We start from the raw sequence: 26,761 nt of genomic DNA on the forward strand, positions 1-26,761 counted from the left end.
TAACAAAATTTCGAATATCACATTCTATGTGCATTATTTTTCGTGTAATCTATTGTAAAGCCTGATTGTGGTTAGTTACGTTCTTCGATCTAAACGATTTGACTAATGAGAAGAAGAAAGGAAACTTGAAAACATAGTGGAAATCAAGTAAATAACAAAGTTTGACTTGAATATTTCTTTCACCTTTTTACTCTTCTTCATCGCTGAAAAATAAATTAATATTTAATAATTGAATAGAACTAACTTTCAAAGATATTGATAAAAGATCAAAGATTAGAATTAAAAATAAGCAAGTCCCTTTGCGAGAACATATACAAACGATAGAAAGGAACGAAATTTGAAGGTTGTTCAATCCCTCCACTGACCCGACGCAATATTTCCATTCTGCTCGAGTAAATCTCTCTCTGGTGTAGTGTCCGTGAGACAAAAAAGACGAGGTCGACGGTTGGAAGTTGTCAATGCCATCGAGAATGGTGGACGATCGGCGCGTGAACGTTCGAAGGCGGAGGGGCCTCGGCAAACCGCGTCTATCTCATGCAGACGAAGCGTTACCAGGTGACTCAACTATACTCGTGTACGTCGGTTTCAAAGCGCCGAAAGAAAGGGAAAGTACCCGGGACATCGAAGCATGGGAGCCTAGCGTGCTCTCAGTCCGCGGAAAGCGACTGAACGCATACGAGAAACGATTCTTCGCATCAATTCTGTCGCGCATTCGTGGAGATCGCGATCGAGATTCGTGGTGACACGTTGTGGACCGTTGGAATATCGTTGATTGGATCCTCGTGTGGCGGTCGGTGGCGATTTTCTGTGACGCGGATCGTACTGGATCGAGGAATGGTAAGGAACGATCGATGTGCATGAATCTTTGTTGATGTTCTTTTTAGCGTGGTAGACATCTTGCTCTTTGGAATTCTTGTATATTTAGGACGTATTTACACACGTATTTACGATCGTTTAACAGTTTGCGATTGTTAGCATTTGACAGTGAAAGATCAAATATTCCGAAGGATTAAAGTTGTGCTCTGTGCTGAATTCTTGTTGGAATTTGGCGCGGAGTTTAAATTCTTTTTTGATATACGATAGTCAGACTGTGGAAACGTTTTATAAAGGTTATTCAGAGAGAAAAATTCGATGGGGGCCATTTTTATTTGTTTACGAGGTTCCTCGAGGAACGTTCAACGCACGAGGTAAATGCATTTCGTTCGATATACATGTGCTCCGTGGACTTTTTACGAGGCAAGGACACCACGATATCGGAGAAGAGATCGAAAATCTGAAAGTCGTTCGTGTACCGTATCCATACTGTTGCTGTAATCAATATAAACCAATAACCAACCCGAATTAACCAACGATCGAATCTCTTGTTTCCTAATAGTGCAGAATTTGAACACGTTAAAATAGCATGTAAACATTCAAATTGTACCTTTTACCGACCTAGCGAATAAGTATCGATTGCAACATTATGTTGCGCAAATTGTGAAAGACCTTGAACATAGATTGGTTTTCGATCTTTGATTTGAAACCTATTTTGTTCGATAAGTTTTTGACTAATCAGTTATGTACATAATAAGTTAACTACTTGAATTGAAATTAATTACATAAATTATCTAACAGTACGTCGCATAATTTATATACCGATTCGATAAATCATTTCATAATTATTCGAGAAACAGAAAATCATAAAAATATCGTAGAAATATTTCTGATAAACAGAAAACGAAGTCAGAGTTGTTTCGGTATTAAATTAGAATATCTCAACGAGGTTAATCGTATCTTCGTTAATGGCGGTACAGTCCGTAACCACGTACCTCACGATCTACACCGGATAATAGTATTATGTTAGTATTACGCAATAGCGAAAATTTCACTTTCCGCGGTACGGTCGCGCGCACAAGCGCCCCAAGATAGCGAACCCGCTTGCACGTCGTGTATGCGTTACCTTTGGATACCGGCATAGATTTTTATCGTTCGTTCGTGCTCTCGTCTCCTGTCTCTTTTCGAAGCTTTTTTACACCGTCTGACTCGATCGCCGTGGCTTGCCCAACCGGTCTCTCTATCAAAACGCGCGTGTACTTAGCCATACAAGGACGAGCGTGTCGACGCGCGCATGTTCCATAGACTATGAATGATGATTTTCGAGTTGAATATACTTCTCGATATTTGAAACAATGCGATTTAGTAATTTTATTATATATTGTTATTAAATCAATTTTCGATTTCTTCTATTTGCATGGGTGAAACAAGGAACGAATAATAATAGGCTGTAATGGAAAAATTATCCAATTTAGAAAGAAAATGATATTATTTCGAAGAGTATCTGACATAAAAGAAATTTAATAGATATTTATTACAATAAATTTATAAAAAAGTTTAAAGCTCGAGATGACTTTTCCAGAGTCTGCAGAGTCGATGACTATTCAGAAAATTTTTTAATAAATAAACTTTCCATCTTCAACGAAAATAATTGGATATATCGTAAGTAATGTTCCGCTCTAAAGTCTTCGCTTTCTATGTTTCATTAACACTATGCATGAAATTCGAGGTATCACAATGAAAGAATTACACAACAGTTACGAACTTCGGTTGCGTAATCGACGACCATCTATAAACTAGCTCGATCGCGCGGAAAGGCTTAAATGCAACTACGAACACCATTCTTCCATTTCTCAAACACCGCGGTTCGATAACCGCGCAGAAAAATAACCGATACGATTGGTTCGTAACATTTTATTGTCAACGGTTTACTGCGCAATCTAGCGTCCATTGTTCCGTATATCGTACGGAAGACTGGCTCGCCTCTTCGGTAAAACTCGTCGTCGTCGTCATGATGCAACGGATAAAGAAGTGTATCCTTGAAATAGGCGCTTAAACGATAGTATGCTAGGAAGAAAAATTAGAATATCATCCTAATCGTTAGAACGTATAGTATATAGTATATAGACCGTCTTTCGCGTTACAATTACAAAATTCGAATTAGTTATTTATTAATTATTATTATTATTATTAATTATTCGTTATTTATTAATTAATTATGCACTATATATTTATATATCAGTTAGTTTCATAATTTTACGGTATTATTTTAACGAAATTTTCAGATTCCTTTGAAATTTTATCAATAAAATCGCGATAATCATGTGTGATAATAGTGGCAGTAAGATTTTCGAAAATTTCCTACCTTTTATTTTCTATATTAAGTTTTCAAAAACCTTGAAATTCGCTGCAGGTTTCGATTATGATTAACCTAAATTCGTGTATTTCAAAGTGTTTGTTTCATAGCATATGCATAACGCGGAAGGAACACTATCTAACGTTTACGTTTTATATGCTGTTTATTCTTACGCAATCGGAAAGAAAATATCGGAGTACATGTGAGAATATAAGCTACGTAATGTTATAAGAACCTGCGATTGAATTCATGACTAACGATTTTCTTTTTTTTAGGAGTTCTTCGATTAATCGATCATACATGGAGGAATATCGACCGATTATGATTCCAAATACGTATTGTCTTCGTGGAATGGAGTTACCTCAACGAACCACAGATGCTTCAGAATTTCTGCGTGCCTGACATCGCCAATTCGGACTCACGATGTTGGAACCAGTTCTTGGAATATCGACGGTATGGTGGTTGGTGGTGTACGCCAGTATTCTGCTGCTGCTGTCGCCCTTGGTGCTGATCTTCATCGTATTGCTACCGAACTTCCCGATATTGTTGGTCAGAAGAATGTGTTACATTCCGATCGAGTCTATTTGACAAATTGAATCGTCGATTCTTAGAGATCGTACCTCTTTAAACCCCTCTGAGTTTCAATGTTAAAATTTCCTACGGTTTAACGGCTCGGTAAGTCGACGATTGAATTGCAGAAGACTGTTGAAAAATGCATTATTGTGCTCGAAAATTCAAAGCATGGCAAGAGTTACGATAGTCTTTGATAATTCTATGAAAGTACAGAGTTAGCTTTATGATTGTAATTTCGAGCATACAACGAGAGATTGTAGATTGAAAAAAGAAAAGAATTTATAGTCCCCTAATAGATATCTGCACAAAGATATGATACTTGGGACAATGACCATGGAATAAATGGTCGCGGTTGAGAACAAACGTATCTATTTTCCGTTGTTCCATTGTTCGATCAAATCAAAAGTAGTCGTAAAGTTAATACTCTATTATGTGTCTTAATTTAAAGCGCTCTAATTAGCTATCTACTTCTTTATTTAGGTATACAGATTATTAGGACCATTATTCGTACCGTATAATTTATCATTCCCTTTTTATACGACGATTAAGATGCACCTTGGAATTGTCAAGTATACGCACGATTGATTAGGAATGAATTATAAAGCACTGTCTATCGAAACACCGTTATTTCCGTTTATTTGAATCAACATTTAAACACGATTCGATTGTCCGCTCAGTTCTTCTCCTGTCATGATTCTTTCGCTGCCGTTGCCAAGATTTCGCCATAGCTGTCGCGTGTAGAACGAGTATACCCGACATGTAAAGCCGATATAACGGGAACGACGTTTCGCAAAGTGCGAGCAACACGAAAATTTCGAGAGATCCACCAGTTTTCGAATCCGGTAACAGTAGCGTCGTTGATTCTTACGTCACTGAGCTGGTTTATACGTTCGTCTCGTGTGCACAGCCAGCATTTTTATACATAAACATCTGGCCTACGTGAGAATCGAGCAGCTCCAGAGGCACGTGCTGACCATTCTTAGTTGAAATTATCATTTTGAAACGTTCGAGAAAGCTGAACTAATAATTTTATTATCTTTTTACCACATCTTTGTCTTTCTCTATTCAACTTAAGACATTCACTGCTTATTTCGTAGCTGTATATCTGTAATTAAAAGGTAAAGGGCATAAAATTCTTAGGCAAACGCGAAAGGAAAGGTTGTTCGGACAGTTCATAGCGTTTTTCACAACCAATGTGTCGTGTGACAGATTCTAATAGAATTGGAAGAAGATTATTTTATCATGAATTTTATTAAATAACAAATTTCGCTACGAACTTTCTCAATAACTTAAGGGTTTCGATACATTTTGAAAAACGAGAACACGTTACATAGATAGGATAATCGAACCAATGCCTTTACCTAGATTTTCTCGAGCGTTGATATTTTTCCCTGAATGTCCTTTAATTTTCCTTTCATTAATGAGATTATTATGTAAACGGGAGTGTGTATGTGTGTCATTGAACGTTTACCATTTATCTTGTTAGTCATTCGGTTTCTTTCTTTCTTTTTTCATGAACTTTGAGAACGAATTATTTTTTTATTCTTCATAAATGGCATTTGCGATCGATTGGAGATTGAATGATTAGCGCGTGTCAGTTCGTTGCTGATTTTGTGATACGCGAGCGTGTACGGTCACTGTCACGAATCGATATGTGTATCTCATTAAATCGGGCAATCCACGTGTCTAACAACGATCGAGGTTCTTGTGTTTATTTCTTTTTTCTTATTTCTTGAAACATTTTAGTTCGTTCGCAACGTACGGGTTGTACCGTAACGAATGACCTACTAAATGTGAAATATTATTTTTAAATATCTATAGTATTTATTGAAAGGAAACATTCGAACCGTAGCCACATGGAAGAAAAAAAACTCATAGCTACAATTAAGTACCCTCACGTACGTCATTAATCAAGCAGTTACGAAAAGATCGACCGTACCCTTTACATGAGACGTGTTTGGGCCATTATCCCTCTAGTAATTACTTCTTCGCCGGTTGTCTTTATCAGAAACTGTAAATCGTTTGCCTTGTCCAAAGTCAATATTTCATTGCTGGCATTTTCATCATCAGTAACCATCGTCGTTCGTTAATACGATTTATTTTTCTATAAAATACAAATTTTACTTCTCGCAGGATGGAACATAATAATACTAGTATTACTCTTATCTATTTACTTCTGAAGAATGTTTCAAGTGCAATATTCTTCCAATTTTTCGAGCTCGAAAATTACAAAATTTCCAAATATTCGAACTTTCAAACTTCCAAATTTTCAAGCTTCCAAACCTCTGAAAAATATTTCGAGTGGAATATTCTTCCAATTTTTCGAGTTTGAAAATTGCAAAATCTCCAAATATTCGAAATTTCAAACTTCCAAATTTTCAAGCTTCCAAATTTTCAAGCTTCCAAATTTTCAAGCTTTCAAATTTTTAAGCTTCCAAACCTCTGAAGAATGTTTCAAATGCAATATTTTTTCAATTTTTCGAGTTCGAAAATTGCAAAATCTCTAAATATTCGAACTTTCAAACTTCCAAATTTTCAAGCTTTCAAATTTTCAAGCTTCCAAATTTTCAAGCTCCCAAACCTCTGAAGAATGTTTCAAGTGCAATATTCTTCCAATTTTTCGAATTTGAAAATTACAAATTCTCCAAATATTCGAACTTTCAAGCTTCCAAATTTTCAAGCTTCCAAATTTTCAAGCTTCCAAATTTTCAAGCTTCCAAATTTTTAAGCTTCCAAACCTCTGAAGAATGTTTCAAGTGCAATATTCTTCCAATTTTTCGAACTCGAAAATTACAAAATCTCCAAATATTCGAACTTTCAAACTTCCAAATTTTCAAGCTTTCAAATTTTCAAGCTTCCAAATTTTCAAGCTTCCAAACCTCTGAAGAATGTTTCAAGCGCAATATTCTTCCAATTCTTCGAATTCGAAAATTACAAAATCTCCAAATATTCGAACTTTCAAACTTCCAAATTTTCAAGCTTCCAAACTTAAATGTTCAAATTCAAAAACTTTGAAACATTTAGATATTCAAATTCTCGAACTTTCAAATATTCGAGTATTTAAATTTTCACATATTCAAACATTCCAATTTTTAAATATTCAAACATACAAATTTACAAATTTTCTAATTCTCAAACTTTCAAATATTTAAATATTGAAATGTTTTATCTCTCGAACATATATATTCTCCGTTTCGAGCATCTTTAAACGCTTCGTGTTCGATGCACGTCCACGTTCACAGTTCGTCCATCAATCGTGCACCATGCATCGCGGTCCTGTGCATGGTAAATGCTTGTCCTTCTGCAGTTCGCTGGTTGATGTAGACGGGCCTGATGTTGAACATTACAGTACCGATCGCGGAGTACTTTCGCTAAGTGGTATGTAGTGGGGGAGGTAGGACTTGAACCCTGATTGTGAGACCCCATGGGCCATATATACTACGGTTCCATGCAGTTCTCTTGCTACTTAGTGTCAGCTTCTCGACGATCCTTGCTGCTCTGTAGGGAAGGTATACCAAGAGGGAGACGGATCGAGTAAAAGGTAAGCGTCGTTCATTTTATTATCGACAACTGATCTTTGGTTACGCTCGAATTTATATGACAAAAATTTCACCATTCTTCCTCTTTATGACTCTTCAAAGTCACGTTTTATGACGAAGAATGAAAGAACGCGTCGGGGAAGGAAGAAATTCGCAGAAATTCGCGTATGTTAATGAGATGAATCATTGTAGCGAAGCGCGTGTCTACAATGTGGCATCGATGTTCTATGCATTTTCCTTCTGTCAATAATTCCGATAGAATTTACAAAGACATTTTTCATACAATTACCGCAATTGTAAAAGTTACTAAATTAATGGATGATTTAATTTTAATTTCTCGTAGTCAACCGCTTTCCTTGTTGAAATTTATTTTTCTCTCGATTATCTGAACTCCACGGAACGCAAGAATTTTGCTAGGTGCGACAACTCGACTGTTAGCACACACCTACAAAGAAAACAGTCGAGATTTTATTCCGTGCACGTGTATCTCGCCTCTTTTGTATGCGATCGTTCGAGCAAGCACACGCGAGATTCTTATCCATGGATGTCTGTTATTTCTCGAGAAACAATGGACAGCTGGTTGACACGCGGTTAAATCGTCAGTCTTGCTTTCTAGAAATTTGGATAAATTTCAAAAAGTTCGTGTATCTTTTCACTTACAAAACTAGTTCTTCGTAACTACGATCTATAAATTACAATCTTTTTTTTTTTTATATATTATATCCTTTTATACTCGTAAAACTATTAGACTGTATGTGTATATAAACAGGATAGATTCGAATAGCGTGGTATTATATCGCGAGGGAATTAATACAACACCTCATAACATTCTGACATTCTCGCATAGCTTTGTTCTTGCATCAACGCAACGCGGTTGATAATTGCAACTATCACGTACGTCACTTTGGGGTCGTTTTACTGTACGTATACACGCGTGCTTGCACTAGATTTATCGACGTTGTGCTCGAACAGGGACTTTGAACTATATCATTCTCTCCGTGACACGATAGCTTACGGGACTTGGTATTTCTTTCGATTATACCGTCACTTTTGACACGTTGTATCGCGCTAAACTTTAATTCCCATTCTTTTAATTCTATTTAATAATTTTCAGATGAATTTGTTGGTCGTCTTCGCGTTGATAACAGTGGCATCAGGAAATCCGGGACTCCTTCGGGTTCCTAAAGTGTATAACGCCGTGATTACGAGTAATCAAAACTTGTCCCCGTCCAGAGCGTATCCAGTGATTCAACCGATAATCCATCGAACAGCGGTTGGATACGTGCCACCGGTTTATTACACGCAAGTAGCGCCTCATCTTGCTGGACCAGAAGTCGTTCATCTTCCTCAAAATCCTCTAAAATCGTACAATCAGCCTGACGTGCAAGCCGAACCCACCGCTACCGTCGAACAATCCAAACCAACTGACGCGAAGGATAAAATAGAAGCAACGAATCCAAGTGCAGAAGAGAATAAAGGTTTAAAGTCAGAACCTAAGAGCAAGAACGGGGAACAAGAACCTCTAAGCTTCTATCCCAATTATCAATCGTTATACTACGATCCCTATTTTTACACGTACAGTGGATTCAACCCTCACCTGGTCCCAGGGACCTACTACGTCGACTATCAACCCTATGGCACTTTAGAACCTATTCCAGCAACCACACCGAAGAACGGGTTCTCCGAACATCTGCTTCCAGCTTACCACGAGGAGAAGAAGCTCGCTGCAAAGGAACAGAAAGAGAAAATACCAGATGTACCACCGCCACCCCTTCCGACAGCTGTGCCCAAAAGTTCCTGAAGTGGAACCCATCCGACAAGATTCTTCCAGTTACGTTTATTCGCCGTCATGGTCAGACTGATTATTTCATAGTGTTTGGAGGAAACGATGTATTTTACGGACGATGAATGACGTTGAACCCTTTGCAACCGAATTTTGTTTATTCGCGAGAAAAGCTTTCTTTATTATTTATTGACCGTAGAAACACATTTTTTTCTCGGTGGTTTTGTAAAAAGAACGTATACGCCAAAACAGAGTAGTTTTACTGAGAACAAATACATTCGTCGTTTGGTCAATTGAACCGTTCGGAAGCCACAACTGAACAACTTCATCAATTGCAAAGTACAGATGTTATAAATTCTGTTTTTTTAATTTATCTTGGAATTTATTATTCTCTGTGCCCTCTTCTTGCAATGAATGAACTTACGAAAGGAAACCATTTGGTTCTTGAGAATCGAATATTAATGGAATAAAATGAAGATATTAATAGAGAATGCGGTTGATTAGTTTGACTTTTGACAGGCTTAATTAATGGAATATTAATGCAATATCAGGAGCGAAAGGGTTAAGAAGGAACAATGAATTTGATGTACGAGGGTCATTTGTTTTAATATAAAATTACGGTACGAAGCTGCAACTGTTTCCTATTTTGTCGACGGCCCACATCCTCACGGAATATGATAATTGCTCGAGATGGAAGTCGCTGAACTTGAGCTTCGCGTTGATAATGCTGCCGTCCTTTCTACGATTCACTTCCAGTTTCACCGTGACGCTCTTGTTACGATTCAATGATTCCACTCTGATGCATGTAACGCAAAGATGTCCATCCACCGACGTAGTTATATCCGCGACAGCTTGTAACGCTTGGCGTACGCTGATGATTATGTTATGCTGATATACTAAACTACCAGTACAATTACCCCATTTCGCGCCGCTTTTGTCATCGTCCTGAACACATTTTTTAATTGTACGATTAGGAATTTCTAGAAATACGGTAAAACTCCGTTTACCTGAATCCCATTTATCGGAACAAAATGTTGATCAATGTTTAAGTGAGACTGTCAATTTTTTGGACATGATAATTTCATTATCTAGCAAAATCTCACCTGTTCAGGTGTCGTTTCGTATTCGGTAAAAGCAAATCCAAATTTCCGTGATTATATTCCGTGATCATAGAAATTTGTAATTAAGAAACGATCTAGTTGACAGATTAACTAAAGTTTCTGGCCACCGAATTCGCTTGTGTGAACCTCAACACTGTTTCATACAGAACGAAAAGTAATAAGCAAGGAAAATTAGTAAGAAAAAATGTGTGAATCCCTATCGTACCGATTGTTTGTTCCTCCATTGTGAGTTCAGATAAATCGAGCTCTACCATACGATAGACATTTACTCGTCATTTTTTATTCCCTTTTTTTTATAGTTTATTTGCATAGGATATTAAGCACGTTAAGTTTAGTCTGTTAAATCTTTGTAGCATAATATATACAATTTTGATAAATACATGCATTGCATAACTTACTGGTTTCGAGTCACTAGACTTCTGATAGTCATTGTTATCTTCCAGATAGTCAGAGTCTTCGTCGTAGTCCTCTTCGACATCCCGTTCTAGCGAATTTTCCGTAGTTTGAAATTGATCTGATCGGTTAATACGATAGGCTGTTGTCGTTGTTTCTATGATTTGTTCTCGAATCGGTGTCGTAGAAGAAGTGGAGGTACTGGTCTGGAGACTGTTATTCGCCTTATCGACTGCGTGTTCGCTTTTATTGATATTATTTATCGGGATGTTCACGGATGAAGGGAAAAATACGTTGTTTTTCTTCTCCAAATCGTATTTATACGTATACTTCGGAGTCGTGGACGTTCTCTTCGCGTACCTGTCCGCTATTTCTCTTTGACGAGCGTGAAATCTGTCCATAACCGCTTTCCTTTGCGCGTAATATTCCGATTTATCATCCTTCGAATCCTTAGTCAGCGCGTAACGTTTCGATCTATTTGTTTCATTATTCGGGAAATAATTCACGTAACGTCGACTGATTTTCTTTGTCTTGTCCACGGGTTTATCGTCGTTCGAATCGCTCGAGCGTTCTTTGTTCTTCCAATTCTTGTAACCAGCCTGAACGTGAGCCAGCTTCAACTTTTTATGGCCTTTCTTCGCGCCTTTGAGCTCATTCAACGCAGTCGCGTTTCTTTTTACTCTGTCCTTGTGCGTTTCGTCACTTTTATCTCCGATTAAAAGATGTTCCCCATTCTCGATGGACTGTTCCTTGCCAAAGGGCTCCACTCGCAGCCGAGTGATCTTGTATTTCTTGAAAATCGGTTTAATCTTCGTTTCGAGGTCTTCACCGGCGTCCTTTCTACTAATAAGCATGAATCTCCACAGCTTCAATTTCTTTTCTTTTCCCTTAACGTCGTACGTTTTTAAACCCTGATAGTCTCCTTCCGTAATTTTCGTCTCTTTGAACGTAGACGACTCGATAATCACAAAAAGCGTCAACGTCAGAGCACCGGCCAACCAAACAGTTTTCGGAGTCATATTCGCGATCGATGCGAACGATCCTAGCACCAACGAGGCAAATGAAGGAATCCGAAGAGCGTTTCGCATCTTTGACCTCAGTTTATCTACCGTTCGTGGGGTGAGAGACCTTTCTGTTGCTGGACGCGCGATTGTTTCAATTTCTCAAAAATAATATCTAATTATAACAATATGTTTATAAAATTTATCGCAAACCGATGAAAGCAGACTAATTGATTATCTTGCGACGAGACTACCCTATGATCGTGGCGCCAGTGATGCAAAACGTTCATTAGCTTTTATCCTATCGTGTAACACAATTACAGCTCTCAACGTGAACGTATTTTGTTAAACACGGCCGGCAGATTTCAATTACTATTAAATCACCACAAAATTACTATTCCATAGAATCGAAGAATTTAAGGAGCAGCTAGCTAAGAATTCTGCTACGTTAGTAGCTTGTTGGCTCAAAGTTTGATGAAAGCGAAGAATGTTATTATTAATATTCGTAGCGTTAATTTCATATTAATGTTAGCAGATGATTCGATGTAAGTAGAATTGGAAAGATGATACCAAATTTTTGATCGCTGTACGTAGCTCAGAAACTTGAATCATCAAATTTCTAAATGAACGTGTAAGTACAAGGAAGTAACGGGTAAAGGTGTAAATATTTTATTTAATTAGCATGACGCGTGATACGCAATACACGGCAGTTTATATCGACTCGATGGTAATGCTGTCATCGTCGTTGTCTTCTCCGCTCTCGTTCGATTTCTTCATTTCTTTTCCTGGTTCAACCTTCGTGTCCAATTTTTCGATGCCATCCTCGGTGCTTTCAACCTCTGGTTTCATAGTGGTTGTCGATGGTGTGCTTGGTTTAGGCGGTTCTCCCGGTTGAATAGGTTTTAACAGCGGATACACCTATGAAAAATCAAATGGATCATACTTTTTCAATACCCGACGCACGCACGAAGCTGTTATTGTTGAAAAAATTGATTTTCTACAGAAATTGACATATCAAACGGTCAAATAATTTTAGTTTTTACCGGATTCAGTGGAAATCGGAAGTCATGTACAGGGGTGCTATAAAAAATGTTATAAGCAGGCAAATGGGAGACCGAAGGCTTTCCATAAGCGACGACAGCGGCTGGAATACCATTCACGTCTACGGGAACCTATGGAAACAAAGCAGCGATAAAAAAGAATCTGTAGAAATAAAGAAAAAATGGTGAAATTTTACAAAAGTTTTAAGAGACACGTTACATTTTGATAGTAAAACGGAGAGTTCTGGTATTGCAGTAGTTGCGGATATACGCTGATGACTTCAGAAGGGTTTTGATGATCGTTCACGTACAAGTTTAGTCCGATTGGTCTCGACTCTATCGATACGACCAGGATTACAGCGAAGGCAAGCAACGTGGCGTAGACCTTGAAAAACGATGGTAGAAAAATTTCTGACGAATTAAAAAAAAAACGATTGTTTCTTCTATTTATAGAGTGATATATCGAATCGTGTGACACGAGAAACAATGCGGTAGTTAGCTGCAGATTGATCGTACGAATCCTGTGTCGAATAAAGAAGCAGCTCGTCCGACGCTTTTGATAATACGAGCTTTGGCTCGATGCGCAGCATCGCGTGGCCCGCATATCAATGATTCTGATTCACAGGCAACGCGGAAACTGATTTTTTTCCGCAGATGTAACGGTTAGTCGCGTCTTGAGAATTATTCATAAAAACAGTGGATCTCCTCTGCCACTGGTGTTATTATCATTTCCAACCCTTTTGGTCTTAAATTTATTTGATACGAACGAAAGAATAAGAACATATCGAACGAAATATTCTATTTGTCGTCGTACCCGTTTACCGAAATACAAATTACAAGAAACTGTTCATGATGGAAACTTGGAAAAGAAAAAGTAGGCGTGCCTTAAGTTGGAAAGTTGGAGAAACGATATTTAAACGAACGATCAGAAATAGACTCACCTGCATAGTGTGATCACAGCTTCGCGATAGGTTTGCGAAACTATCTGTACTAACCGGAATTTCAGCCCTACCCGCGATTTATATATTCTTCATGGAGAGCAAACTCCCCCACCCTGTCGAATATCATCCGTGATTGTTTTTTTCCTTTGCTCCTACGCATAGCTCTTCTGTCGTTTCTCCTCGGTCCTTCGTCACGATCAACGGGATACTTGCTCGTGATTCTTTTTTTCGACGACGTAAGCGCTCCATAATGATCGAAATATTTTCGACGTTGCCTGAGGATCCACGATCGGACGATTAATACGACGCTATGAACGATCTTTGTTAGTTAGCCCGCCAAATAACTCAGGGCAATGCAAGATCTGACCAAATCTTGAGAAAATCTCATTTTCCACGAGATGATCTCGCGTGTGTTTCACGAGTTTGTCATTAGGGTAGGTAGAGTTATGACAACGTCGTTTTATCGAGGTTAAGATACCAACTTATGAATAACATGCCTGAAAGCTACAAACGGAAATAGCGAATTTATTGAAACGTATCACGTTTGGTAACAGGTTTCTATATGGTACATGCATACATCGAGCACAGGATGTATTATAACTCGAGGTTTATTTACTGTTTCGATTAGAAGGACTAAGACGAGATCGTGGAAGGATAGTCATACATGAACCGGTTAACGTTGGCAAATTGCCGTTTAGAATATGAATGAAGGGTGTGGCCTGGCGACTTTGACACCCGAATTTACATTTCTAATGTTCCCGTGTCCGTCACCGTTTCCTTTCTTCGATTTCGATCATCGCATCGAATTTCTTCCCAAGGTTATGCGCGAACTCGATACTCGCGATACATAAATTCGACCGATCACGGTATAATTAAAAATATAATTAATGAAAATCAAAGTCTCTGAGAAAGCATGTACGTAACGTGGTACGTTATTTAAAGCGAGAAAGCGATAATTATACGTCGACGTGAAATTCGAGATGCACTTCATGGTATTCGTGCCGTAAAGAATTTTTGACATTTTCGTTAAAGTTTGCAAGTAACCTCGTTTCCTAATTACGCGTGACAATTTCGTTAGGAAAATCGTGGAGTGAGTTGGGATTCATCATCGCTTAATCATGGTCGTTCGACGGAACTTGCGAAATCGGAAGTGCTTAACTTCACCGTGACTCGGTCCTAGTATGGCTCCCGAAGGATGGCTCTCGAGAGTGGTTAGCCGAAAATGCAAAAGACAACTTCCGATGGTGAGGCTCAGAAGCGAGAAGTGCAGCATTGACAATCAAGGGAGTAAACACGACGAGGATAAATGTTACGCTGACGTTTCGAGGTACGTATTGTCCATCTAAAAGTCATGCTTCGATAGGTTACGTTATTTACGTTCATTCGAAATCGTTAAATGCAATCTGTCGCACGATAGACGTCCTTCAGTCACACAGCGTTTTTTTTATTTATTCGAGCAGCTTAAAGCGACGACTCCGTGTAGCAATAAAAACGACACGCTTTGTAATTAAAACACGTATTATAAAGATATGGCTAATATATCGCTGAGAACGATTTTTGTGAATGCTTTGATCGCGCCAACGTCAAGTAAACAGAAATGAAATTTGACAGATTGATATGTTATCCAAACGATACTGCGACAAACCGTCGATTTTTATACATTCATGAATAATTCAATGGCGCAAAAGTATATAAAATGCACATAATCTGTGGAAGTATATAAAATGTCGAAATATTTGTCATGAAAGTCTCTTCCTAAATCTTATATTTTCAGCGGTGCTTATAGAAATATGAATTTCTATAAATTTCCGCAATTCATCAATAAAATTCAGCAATAAAAATTAGCCTCGATGCAATCGTTAAGAAGAATAAATATAAATACGAACGCAAGTAATAAGTACAAGAACCTAAAGCGACATAAAAACTCGGACATCTTTAATAATACTTTATGAAAATTCTCGTTTCATCTAAATTACTCAACCGATAACGAAATCCTATAAAAATACACTACTAAGAACGGATATATAGAAATATTTTGAGCATTAAAAAGATGTCGGCGCGAACCACGAGGGAGCAGCTGATGGACCAGTTTGAACGAAAGCGCCTTTTCGGAAATCGATATGAAGAGAAGCTCGTGAGGCGTCGACTGCGCTCGTGGAAGTTCGCACGGGCACTAATCAATCCGCGGGAGCTATCGTGTTTATCAACAAGTGCCGCATACACCTGCTTTCGCGTCAGCTTCCGTGACGGTCGTTCGGCAACCACCATCATCGGTGGCAACCCCTTCGTTGCCGGTGGTTCTTCGAATAGTGTTCGTAGTGCGAGGTTAAAGCACCGAGCCGTGTTCTCGACCAACGACCACCTTGCTGCGTGTTAAACCGTGCGTGTTGCTCGTCGACAAAGATTACCCTCGCCGACTCTTCCTCCAATCTTCTGCCTCCTCTTCTGGTTTTCCGCTTTTGTTTCCTTCGTTTCCTTGGTTTTTCCCGGTTTTCTCGTCGAGCGTGAGTTCGCTGGAATTACATACTATTAATAACCCAACGGTGTCGTTGCACGATGCTGCTCTTGACCAGCTGTTTTTCAAAGGATTTTTGCTCTCGACGACGAACAGTGGCATTTTGTCGAGAATTTTCGCGTCGATCTTTTTGTGTCGTCGTAGATTTATTAGATTCGAGATCGTGAAAAGGGAAAAATAAGTTTCTAACGGTTTGTTTCTAACAGGTAAAGGTTAGTTTCGAGAGGGTAAAAGGTTAGGTCAATGAATTGTCTATCGAATCATCGAACTGTATTTGTGCTTCTTCGTGTCTTTTATTTGTTTTGTCATCGTTGGATTTTAAGTGATAGAATTTACGGTAGATGTACTTGATTTCGACAGACTTTAGCCCGAAGTGAAAATTCGCCAGATCTTCGCTGTGTCCGCCGGGAAATATCTCCACGAAATTGTGAGAAACTTGTTCATAATTATTTTCGGTGACTTCGTTTTAACGCGTATTATACCGATTTATTTAAGGATCTTCGATCGCGTTTGAAAATTTTCTTGTATCGTTCCGATATACTCGCGCCGTAAATATTTCGTTTCTCGAAGTACAAAGTCACCTGCTGCTCATAATTTACTGTCTCGCGTCTTAATAAACTGATGATCTTCGCAAAACACTGATGGAAGCTTGGAGACATTATCCATCTTTTGGCAAGCAAATTTCGTTCCTGCCATCTTTCATCGTCGCGTCATCTGCAAAACCCTCTTTCCACATATTATGTGCGCGTTGAAATCCGCCGATTTCGAAACAATGCTCGCTGTGATCTCCTTGAAAAAATTCCGAAAATATTCTCCATTTCAATTTACACAACAAAGTGAATTACACAATTTAGCGAATTTTGTATTCTTCGCATTTTTATGAATTGCAACGTGCGTATAAAAGTGAAGTGAATCTATCGAGTCGCAATGAATCAGCAATAAAACGTTATTATTTACCGGAACTTTGCTTAATTGTCTGCGATGACCGTGTAGAAACGTGTTTTGTTCCACGCTTCAGGACACGAGGTTCAATGATGCATCGCTTACTGATCGAGGGGTGCGATCGAGGAGGGTGAAATCGAAAATATGAGAAAAGGGGCGCGGTTTTCGGAAAGCGGTCGTCACTATAAATAGAGCCGCCTCGTGCGTGCGTGCTATGCTTTTAAACATAGTTTTGGCAACGCGAAACGTCAAACCGCCTCGGAGTGGCAAAGCGCGTGGATCGTTTCGCGAATTTCACGGAAAACATTGGCCGGAATCCTTGTTCCTTTCTGCAATACCTGGTTCAAACCACCGGACATCTTCGAGTCTGGAGAATAAAATGTGACTGCGTGTTACTATTTTTTAAAAAATCATTCGCCCCTTCGTTAACTCGTATCAAGAAGGAAATAAAGAAACAGAAGATTTATTTACTGACAACATCGAGTAAAATAAAATTCGTTTGAGTTTCTTCGTGAAGTCGTGTTTTGATAATACAACGGTCGATATCGTTTTGAACGTTCGTCCATTAAATAAATCAGCTGTTTTATTTCGTCGATCGTTGTGTCGCGTCTCGACGACTCTTCTCTTGCCTTTTCTTCCGATTAAAGGGAGGTAAAAAAGCGGGGAGCTTCGTCGAGAGGAAGAAATGAAAAGTGCATCGGAGAAGTGTGACAAGGAGAACCAACGGCCGATGGAGAGAAGCCACGAGGCTGATGGAGACGCGCAGGGTGCCCAGGACGAAGAGTAAAAATCGCCATCACACTAACAAAAACGCCTGTCCCCGCGTTTCGTGCGTGTGCTCGTCGCTCTGCGTCAGGTTTCCGGCTCCCGTTCCGAACGCACATTTGCAGACGCTTCGATGCACACTTCGCTACACGCTTCTTTTCGTTCGTGTGCAATGGATGCAGGAAGTATTCGTGTACCGATAGATGTTAAACGGTATTTCGTGAAATTATGGCTCCTTGGTCAATTTGTATAAGAGGATGAGTTCGTACGTGTATATGTCTTGTCAGAAGTCGGTAAAATCGGCGTGCAAGAGAAATAAATTATCGGTCTAATAACAAAGTTTTAAATAATATGGTTTTCGAACAAATTGTAGCTTTATGGAAAATTACAGCCGAAGGATAGGAATAAAAACGTGTTATCAGAAATTTGTTGTACGATATCTGTCCTAGAGATGTCCAAAAATATAGAAGCTCGTTATTTTATAAAAGTTGCTTGAGAAATCAGAGTTTCATGGACTGTTGTTTATGCGAATACTTCCTACATTCACCGTACGTTACACATACGTATTATTTCTACTACTACTACATCGGAGAATCGTTTAGTAGCAAGTTCCAATTTTCCTTGAGAAATATCGTCTTATTCGAAGAGGAGGGAATGGTTGTTCGATAGAAACAATAGCGAAACGTTCCGGTAGGATGCGATTCATTGTCGGTTGGCTGGTCTGGCAAGGTTAATTGCAAAATATTGGCATGGATAGCGATACGATTCCGGCCAAATGAATTATAATGTTGTCGCGAGTGTCCAATGAAATCGTTGACAATAATTGGTCCGTATATATCGTAGAAAACTAATTACTCTGTACAATGTGTCTTCTCGAACGTGGACGGATATTTGTCATAAAAAATACAGGTGGTCGACGAGTCTTTCCAAACAATTTATTAATCGAATTACAACTTGCGATGCATTCGTTGTCTGTATTTTTTATCGTAGCTTTATTTAAATCCTGTTGCTTATAGAATCATAGAAGACTGGCTAGTTCCACGATACCATTTCACTTTCTTTTAATGCAAACACTCGCGATTCCAGACCTTCGAATCTTCCTTATCGATCAACTTGAATTTACCATCCTGTAGCTGACACTTTTAAAACTGTCGATAATTGACCCGAGAAACGTGCAGCGTTTGCTATCGCGATTAACACTCGAGATAGAGCTCGCGTCATCGAAGGTATCGCGGAAGTTCCGAGAGGAAGTAAAATTGGTCATTGCCGCCAATTAATTATCGATACACAATGATACCGAGCGACTTTGGCGATTCGCACGTTTTTCTTCTTTTTTTTTTTCGCGATCCACGCGAATTATTTCGAACATCGCTTGTTATTTGGCCGTGTTAATTAACCTTGAATTCGAGGCTTTCCGACGTTCGATTTTCATTTCTGTGACATTGGCTAACAGCGTGGCGTACGTGAAAGGAGACTAATGCGCATTACGCGCGAGAAATTGGCTCAACGCCAATGGACAGTCGATTGATGATACCGTGAATGACTCTACGTTTCTCGCGTACCTGTCCCATTTTCTTTCTTCTTCTTATAGAAAAGAGAACCGTGATTCTTTTGTTTCTACATCGCAGAGATATACGAAGGACATTGTAGGCGTCGGTAGGACGAGCCGCTACGTTCTATTAGTTAAGTATGATAATAACGAATTTTATTCTCTTTCGTCGATAAACGAACAACAGACACAACGTTTTATTTTATTTCGTGTGAATAAAAATAGACGACAGACCCAGAGAAAGTTTCTCCGATCGATTGACACGCGAGAAAATAAAAATTCGTCCAATGGTTCTAAAATATTTTTCCTTCAAAATGAAACGATCAGTGCGATCTGCATCGTTCTGCTTGCTACTGTGTGCAATCCCCGCTTTGTTATGCGTAGCATTTTGGTAGCACGAGATTGCATGTTCGACATCGGTTTGCCAAGATAAAGCGTGTTGTTTGACTTGCGATCCTTTCACGCTCGTAGCTCTTCTCTTACTCTGACCGATAATTGAGCTTTGATTGTCGGCTGTTTGTGGTTTAGTGTGATGTCACCGAGCAACAAAAGCGCGGACGAGGCTATAAACGAAGCGTTGTTGGAGAAGCTGCGAAGTTGCGTGTCCAAGCCGCAGGAGGCCGATACGTTCAGACACATCGCAGCTAAGATTCATGCTCGTGTCACGTCTTCAGGTAACCATGCTTACACATACACGTACCTATTGTCTCTTATTTTCTCTTTATTTTATTACGCGACTTTCACAATTCAGCAAATTACATTTTTGCATCGTTAACAAGTCCGACAATAAGATTTCGTGCGGATTTAAACGACGTATAAATAGGACAGCACTTTCTTTCTTTTTCTAGGGAAACATTTTTTTTTGAAACGAGTACGTTTCTCCGGTAGACCAGTTTCTCGTTTTATTCGTTATCCGTTTCGGAATTGCGCTACGATCACCGAGCAATGAGTTTCGAATGCGGTAGCAAAGTTTTAAACGACTCGAAACGGATTGGACACTTTAAGACGGAGCCTCGTGCCTCTAAATTGCTATTTTTACCGCGAACGTTGGCTTCTATTTCATCGGGCTAATCACCAGAAACTTGCACAATTTATTATTCGTACCGTGTCGGGGTGCTTGCACGGCCGCCCTTTCGTCAGCAGCGGGAACACTCGACACGTTCCCGTCTCACGAATTTTCGTCCTCAATTCTTTTTTACGTCGCTAACAAACGGCCGCCTGGTAATTCCCGTTCGCACGAACTCTTTCCATGTAAAACGAACGACCTTCGTGTCAAAAGATCGCCTCAAAAAGAGTAGAAAGATGCACAAAGAACATTACCATATTCTTGACGAAAGAACTCGGATGTCGAATTTAAATTCAGGCCTCTTTCGAATACACGGCAGAACCTTCGTTATCCGCACTAAAAATCATTTACATTAAACTACCTTGTAAACGTTGATATTAAACAAGAGCGAAAGTTGCTAGATAAAAATGTCAGAATTTTTTCCCACCTGACATCCTTGTTTCTGAAGCTTTTCTTTTATAATCGCAGGTAAATCGCTCTGTTGAAACACATGAGACATTGACAGAAAGCCATAAATAACGAAGAGTAAAATAGAAAACAATATCGTGAGGAACGATGATGAAGCATTTTCGCGATGTATTCCAGATAAACAGGCTGCGTTCACAATTATATTCCCATGCATGCCACGATATTATCGAACGATCAACGCTGCGTTTCATTAGTACATGAATTTAGACCCAGTTTCACCTATGCGAATTTCCATCACACGCCACCGACATCGTCTATGTGCAGCCATTTCTTTTTTAAACGATTACCAATGGGTCGATGTGACGATAAGGATTGCGCGGATTGGCGAACAGGTGTGCCAAGCAGAGTCACACGTCATACACTGGCCGTCACTCGTTATTTTCGAAAAGCCGGCTTTCCATTACATAAGAGTTTTCTTTAATGCTGATAGATCGTTTGGACGTAATCCAAACCGTACGGTACAATGTTAGACTGTCTCCGAGAGAATCGCGGTCGTGCCAATTTGATAAGGACTCGTTGTCTCGTTGATCGATATTTCTTTACGTTCGGAAGCTCGTGGAAACGGTGTCGTTGCACCGAATCATCGTTTGGCTAACGAGACACTTTCCATTGGAAAAAGTTTCGTTTGCTATTGCGACGTTCTGCATCGTCGTTTCGCGGTTGCTTCCAATACGTAGTTTCGTAGAGAGAATTGCGGCAATTTTTTATTTGAGAAAATATATCACACGGAGAGACGGACTTGCAGAATCTGGTTGCGAGTTGGTTTGCTTAGGTTCTTTCAGCTGGCTCGCGTTCAACTGACTTTTTTCTCTAAACGCTCGTACACGTGTTTAACGTAAGTATCTATTTACATTCTTACGAGACCCGCAATTCCTAAATACGTAAACGGTGCTTTGTCAACGTTTCAATTGAACAATCTCCGATTAGGCAGCGCTTTCAATTAGACGAGACATTAAAAATTTAACAGCGATCGATTATATCGAGAAGATGTTGCGCTAATGACTGAATATTTTCTCAGGCCAACAGCTTAGTGTGTAACATCCAGCTTTTTTATGGATAGTGTTCATGGCATTGGTCGCAATTGGCCTCGTGTCAAGTCTGAAATAGGAGCCATGTATTTTGTCAATGTCCAGTATGCTTGGTATCGCATCTGTTCCTTCGATTATTTATCGTCGCGGACATTGATTTATCTATGATTTACGTATTTTGTTGTTTCGTTAACAGGAAATCGACCGATATAATGACTATTCGTTAATAATCCTAGAATACGGACGGTCTGATTTCCCTCGTGGAAATTTCGTAAAATTCTAATTACAGCTATTGTATTAAAACGTTTAAAGAATCGGTATGTTGCAGATCGGCGGGTGCGTGAGCGCACGTTGGAGAAATTATGGCGCAAGAATTCCGGCGCGATGGAAATATTCATCACAACGTTGGAGGTGGGTAGCTTTTTTAACTCTTCGCGTTCAAACATATTTTCCTTCGCAAAAATTCGCTTCGAAAGAATCTACGTGCGATGAATTTGTGAGGCGTAAACGACGCACGCTATCTACTGATCTATCGATTAACTGCTGTCTCAAAGCTTCTATCTCATAGAGCCAAACTTTGTCAACCCGCATTGTTACATCACCACTTAGATCAAAGACGAGGGCGCGAACTTTTACTTGAAATCGCGTTCCTGATTTTCAAGGGGCGTGACCGAACGCCCTGGCTTTTGCGAAACCCGACATTTAATCGACACTTTGTGGATCCAATTAAGCGTGCGGATAACCATGTCACGATTAACATTTTGCACGATATGGCGTGGTTAGGTGGCATCAGCCAGCTCGGTCCCCATTGTCTGTCTTGTCGACAGGGCTTCCTGCGGCATGCAAAACTGGAAATCCGTTCGTTCCATTTTCTGTTAAGTATCGCACGCACGCATCGCAGCAATAATTATCCGCATGGCCTGCTGCGCGTATCGAATATCTCTCGATCGTTTCCTTTTGCTATTGCAACGAGCTCAGATGCATTAAGTATAAATCGTAGAAGAATTATAAAGTTCGTTTGTTACAGAACTGCAAGGATCACGTGATAAACTGCAGTATCGCCAGCATATTACACGAATGCATATCACCCCGTGTCGCGAAGGGGAAGACCAAAGGGAACAAGAACAAAAGTGCCACAAGTAATTGCAATTTCTAAGTTTCGACGAGTTGGTGTTATTGTTTCCGAAGAAAATCTGCCAGTAGACGTGGTGGAGATTTGTAGAAAGTTTGGAAACCTAGATCGTATAATTGCTATCGGAGATGGTACGGTTAATTGAAACGATAATTGGCTGTCCTTTGCAGGATCCAGCAGCCGAATGGCAGTGATGCAGCTGATCAATTTAGGAATCACGCAAGTTCTAGTTAAGCTTTTAGTTAACCTGCAACACGCGGACACTATTTCGAGCGAAGTGCTCACGCAGGAGGTGCTTTGGCTTTTGGGCCAGGTAATATACATCGTCGTTCCCTTTACAGTTTCGTTCAATTTCTTTCAATTTTGTAAATAAAACTTACAGATAGCCCAAAGGGACCAGAAGTTCGTGTCAAAGATAAAGATGCTTAATACGATAAAATTGTTTCACACGCTGCTGAAGCAACATTACAACAACAGCAAAACGCTACTACCGTTGTTATTGACTGTCAAATGTCTGGCCAGAAACTGTGAGTAAATTGTCTCTGGATGAATAGATTTCTATAATTCAGAGTTTACAGATATCTCTATGTTTTCTACACAGAAATATCTATAACTTGTCGAACGTTTCGTGTTTATAGTTGTTTAAATCCGACTGGTTTTCAGCGATCTCTCTTCAAGTGTTGGTGAAGGACGGCATCTCCAGCACACTGGAGAAAACGTTCGTATGCGTCGGTTACATTCCGCATCTGAAACTCAGATTGCTGTTAGAGTGTTTCAAATATTTCACAACGAGCAGTACGTAGACTATTTTCGTTTATCGTTAGCGACGCGCGAGCTGATCCCATCAGCGAATTGAACTTTAGCAATTAGCCGGAATTTAAACGAGTACCGGTATACAACTTACTTACACGAGCATGTGTGTTTTGTTCGTAGAACTTTGTTGCACGAAATTCGTGAAGGTGGGCCTTGTGCATCTGTTGATGAGGATTTTCGAAAGATGGGAACGATTCGACGGCCCGATGAGACTGAAGATTTGCAATTGCGCCTTGATCACGTTGCAGCACTTATGCGTCATAAGTGAGTTTATTCGTGCCGACCTTTAAGCGTTGCGAATTACGAGAACAGCCGGCCGGAAGTTGAGTCTGTAGGGCGTAGAACGTATAGTCGCTTTTCAGCATCGACCATCGTGTTCTTGGGTTATTCCTAAATAAAACATTCAGATTGGATTTTTATTTATTTAAATCGATCGAGCAAATTGAAGCTTAAATGACAGGACTTCACTGAGATTATCTTCCACTATCTATGTTTTCTCGTTCATATAAGCATTTTACGTTCACGACAAATAGGTTCAATTGTCGGGAATTCGTTTGATCTGTTGATCGCTTCCAGATAAGTCAATTATATTCTTTACAAGCGTAAATATGTAATTCGTTTTCGACAGAAATGCCACTATGCGTTAGAAGACGGAAGATTTACAAGCAAAGAATTAAATACGTTGTTATATCCTAGAGTTATGTCAGCCTTAATTAACAACTTAATCGTGCATTAACTGAAAGATTGTCCGAATAACCAAAAGCTCGTATAAATAGAGTTCCGCCGTATACAGACGTCGTTTCTTCTTGTGTAATTATTTTTGAACCGGTTAGTTATAGCTTAGTTAGGACATCGAATGGCTCTAGTTATCTTTTCTTACGACTTATTTGCCATTTCTTGCAGAGCAAACATATCGCATGTAAATTTATGTTCGCGTTATATCCACAAGCGGTGGTTTTACGTCGCCATTACACGTTGGGACTTCTTTTTGCCCGTTTCAGAAGCCGGCAGAAAGGCTATCAAGACGAACAATGGTCTGCAACTACTGTACCGGTTTTGCAGCAACTGTCCGGAGGATAAGGCATACGATTCGTTGCTGTCACGTATATGCGGAATAATCAATCAATGTCTGGAGAAGAAGGAGCTGCCGGTGCCCGAAATGTCTCCGGCAAGGTGAACGAAACATTCAAGGACGCACGAAATCGATCAACGCTCGATCGTAGCTCGAATCGTTTTTTCACGACGGTAGCTTATTGTTGATCTGGGCTAACGGATCAACTATCTGACGTTATCCATTATTAATAGTAGAAGAAGCATGTTGTTTGTTACGATAATGGATAGAAGATAGACGATTGAGAGAGAAGTAGAGATTCGTGTATCGATTTGCTAAATATTAAAACGAGAATTTTACTTTGGGTATCTTGAGTATCCAGTGTGTCATGTGCATTGTGTAGATTTCTGCGCAGATATCCTCCGGCAACAGGCAGCATGATTATAAATAACCTTGTAAATCTATGTCGAACTTTTTTGCAGATTTGTGCTACCCGAAGCAAACGTTAGACCGAATAGCGCCGAGAGTGGCAGCGACATCGACAGCCAGGTGCGTATTTTTGTCGGTCGAAATGATGCAACGAGTGAAACGTAAGGTTGCGAGGCGCCACACGGGATCATAAAACATCGTATAATTGCCTTTTGACGCCGGAATGGTTTCTAAGAAACTGTCTTAGGTCAAATGTTAAGTACCGAACCTTAGCGAGCATCTGTAATCTACAACGAGCAAAATGTCTCTACGCAGGCCTGTAGCGTGGCTTCTCTTGGAAGACTGTACAGTGACCTTGATTCCGGAGACGAAGAAGAAAGTCAGAATTCAAGGACGAACGTGAAAAATATGAATGCTGCCGACGAAGTGGACGAGAGCAAATTCTTCGCTGGTGTGTTCACTTCTCAAAGATCGGAGGAGGATCTGGCTGAGTACGTCGACAATATTTTTAACAGTCAGTTTTTTGGGTTAAACTTTCATTGGGAGAAAGTTTAATTAACCTGTATGTCAACTCGATTCTTTAGATACGGCGCTTTCTTCAAAGAATTAGGCAACATACAGAACCAAGTTTGCGTAGCAAAGTCTTCAACGGAGAAATTGATCGATGCGGCAGACACGAGGATATGCAGTAGCAAAACGAAAACGTTCACGAAGGATCCGACAAAAGAAGGGATAACAAAGAATCAAACGTCAAATAATGACACGGCTATCAAAATCTTTAACGACATGTCTTCGAATTTGTCGGATCAACAGGCCTATTGCGTGATAGCAAGCAGAGTGAAAAGCGTGATAGGTTTCGTGAAGGTGGCTTACCCGGATTTAATCGGTGGCGATGGTCTCGGGAAGGACGAGCCTTTGAACAACAAGGACAGGAAGGTCTGTCGATCGAAACTTCTTACGTGCGTGGAACGAGGTCTTCACGGTGGCACCTTGGTTCAAGAAGTAGTCTATGATCTTGACGCTTTAGCTTCTAATAACAGCGACGAGCAAACACCGGCTGATAATCATTTGTGCAACTGGGATGAGAACAGGATAGGGAAACGTTGCTCCGACACCAAACAGCTGCACTTCGAGTCCAGATTCGAGAGCGGCAATCTGAGGAAAGTTATTCAGGTACAACTCTATGAATATTTCGTATTATTCAATCTTAACTGCACTGCCAGCCATAAGTATCATGACGTTATTGTAAACAACGCTCGACTAGGACACCTTATTTATTTTCTCAAAAATTTCGATTGCCATCTACGCCTCGCTTTTTGTACGGAACAATCTTTTTTCTGAGAAATAAGGGTATTAGTAATTAGTAATTAATTAGCGTTTCCATAATATAGAATACGAATAAAATATTTATTTACTCGAGGAAGTCGGTATTCCTCAATATCC

At 39.7% G+C, this 26,761-nt stretch overlaps 4 protein-coding genes across 11 annotated transcripts in view; 2 read left to right on the top strand and 2 right to left on the bottom strand.

The window, feature by feature from the left end:
• The first annotated feature begins 523 nt into the window (after positions 1-523).
• Positions 524-9,582, top strand: LOC117210882. Of its 2 annotated transcripts, none has more exons than XM_033454296.1 (4): positions 524-837; positions 3,445-3,622; positions 7,050-7,283; positions 8,396-9,582. In XM_033454296.1, exon 4 carries the CDS (start codon positions 8,396-8,398, stop codon positions 9,080-9,082), a length of 687 nt encoding a protein of 228 aa, XP_033310187.1. In that variant the 5' UTR covers positions 524-837; positions 3,445-3,622; positions 7,050-7,283; the 3' UTR covers positions 9,083-9,582. The 2 variants fall into 2 exon arrangements, with proteins under 2 accessions (XP_033310187.1, XP_033310186.1); XM_033454295.1 differs by having other exon boundaries at positions 7,092-7,283.
• Position 9,583: 1 nt separating this feature from the next.
• LOC117210881 lies at positions 9,584-11,808 on the bottom strand. Its single transcript, XM_033454294.1, has 2 exons — positions 10,584-11,808; positions 9,584-10,009 (listed from the first exon to the last, which is right to left on the bottom strand). The coding sequence occupies exons 1-2, from the start codon at positions 11,664-11,666 to the stop codon at positions 9,680-9,682; spliced, it is 1,413 nt and encodes a 470-aa protein (XP_033310185.1). The 5' UTR covers positions 11,667-11,808; the 3' UTR covers positions 9,584-9,679.
• A 447-nt stretch (positions 11,809-12,255) lies between these two features.
• On the bottom strand, positions 12,256-13,815 carry LOC117210858. The gene is made up of 4 exons (XM_033454259.1): positions 13,561-13,815; positions 12,840-13,004; positions 12,623-12,751; positions 12,256-12,497 (listed from the first exon to the last, which is right to left on the bottom strand). Exons 1-4 carry the CDS (start codon positions 13,564-13,566, stop codon positions 12,291-12,293), a joined length of 507 nt encoding a protein of 168 aa, XP_033310150.1. The 5' UTR covers positions 13,567-13,815; the 3' UTR covers positions 12,256-12,290.
• A 1,922-nt stretch (positions 13,816-15,737) lies between these two features.
• The window catches only part of LOC117210967 (cytosolic carboxypeptidase 1-like), a 31,833-nt gene continuing 20,809 nt past the window's right edge, over positions 15,738-26,761 (top strand). For 3 of the 7 annotated variants that reach the window (XM_033454459.1, XM_033454462.1, XM_033454464.1), the window contains exons 1-12: positions 15,738-17,873; positions 19,860-20,005; positions 22,222-22,304; positions 22,921-23,032; positions 23,196-23,338; positions 23,408-23,552; positions 23,689-23,820; positions 23,959-24,102; positions 24,840-25,011; positions 25,372-25,438; positions 25,634-25,809; positions 25,903-26,491. In XM_033454459.1, coding sequence (XP_033310350.1) covers positions 17,770-17,873; positions 19,860-20,005; positions 22,222-22,304; positions 22,921-23,032; positions 23,196-23,338; positions 23,408-23,552; positions 23,689-23,820; positions 23,959-24,102; positions 24,840-25,011; positions 25,372-25,438; positions 25,634-25,809; positions 25,903-26,491 — 2,013 coding nt within the window. In that variant the 5' untranslated portion in view covers positions 15,738-17,769. Of the gene's footprint in view, positions 17,874-19,412; positions 19,466-19,859; positions 20,006-22,221; positions 22,305-22,920; positions 23,033-23,195; positions 23,339-23,407; positions 23,553-23,688; positions 23,821-23,958; positions 24,103-24,839; positions 25,012-25,371; positions 25,439-25,633; positions 25,810-25,902; positions 26,492-26,761 lie in introns of all 7 variants that reach the window. The other 4 variants (XM_033454460.1, XM_033454465.1, XM_033454463.1 and 1 more) reach the window with 4 other exon arrangements.

This window comes from Bombus bifarius, unplaced genomic scaffold (assembly GCF_011952205.1).
Source record: "Bombus bifarius isolate JDL3187 unplaced genomic scaffold, Bbif_JDL3187 scf7180000008213, whole genome shotgun sequence".
In the NCBI taxonomy this organism is placed as follows: Eukaryota; Metazoa; Arthropoda; class Insecta; order Hymenoptera; family Apidae; genus Bombus; species Bombus bifarius.

What these genes read in the sequence shown, in the direction of transcription:
- LOC117210881 (XM_033454294.1), bottom strand. Translation starts at nt 11,666, where the DNA reads ATGCGAAACGCTCTTCGGATTCCTTCATTTGCCTCGTTGGTGCTAGGA. An exon ending in AGTCTAGTGACTCGAAACCA is followed by an intron (nt 10,010 to 10,583) that starts GTAAGTTATGCA and finishes AAATGTGTTCAG; the next exon opens with GACGATGACAAAAGCGGCGC.
- LOC117210882 (XM_033454296.1), top strand. Translation starts at nt 8,396, where the DNA reads ATGAATTTGTTGGTCGTCTTCGCGTTGATAACAGTGGCATCAGGAAAT.
- LOC117210858 (XM_033454259.1), bottom strand. An exon ending in CTCCGTTTTACTATCAAAAT is followed by an intron (nt 12,752 to 12,839) that starts GTAACGTGTCTC and finishes TTGTTTCCATAG; the next exon opens with GTTCCCGTAGACGTGAATGG. An exon ending in TCCGATTTCCACTGAATCCG is followed by an intron (nt 12,498 to 12,622) that starts GTAAAAACTAAA and finishes GATTTTTCATAG; the next exon opens with GTGTATCCGCTGTTAAAACC.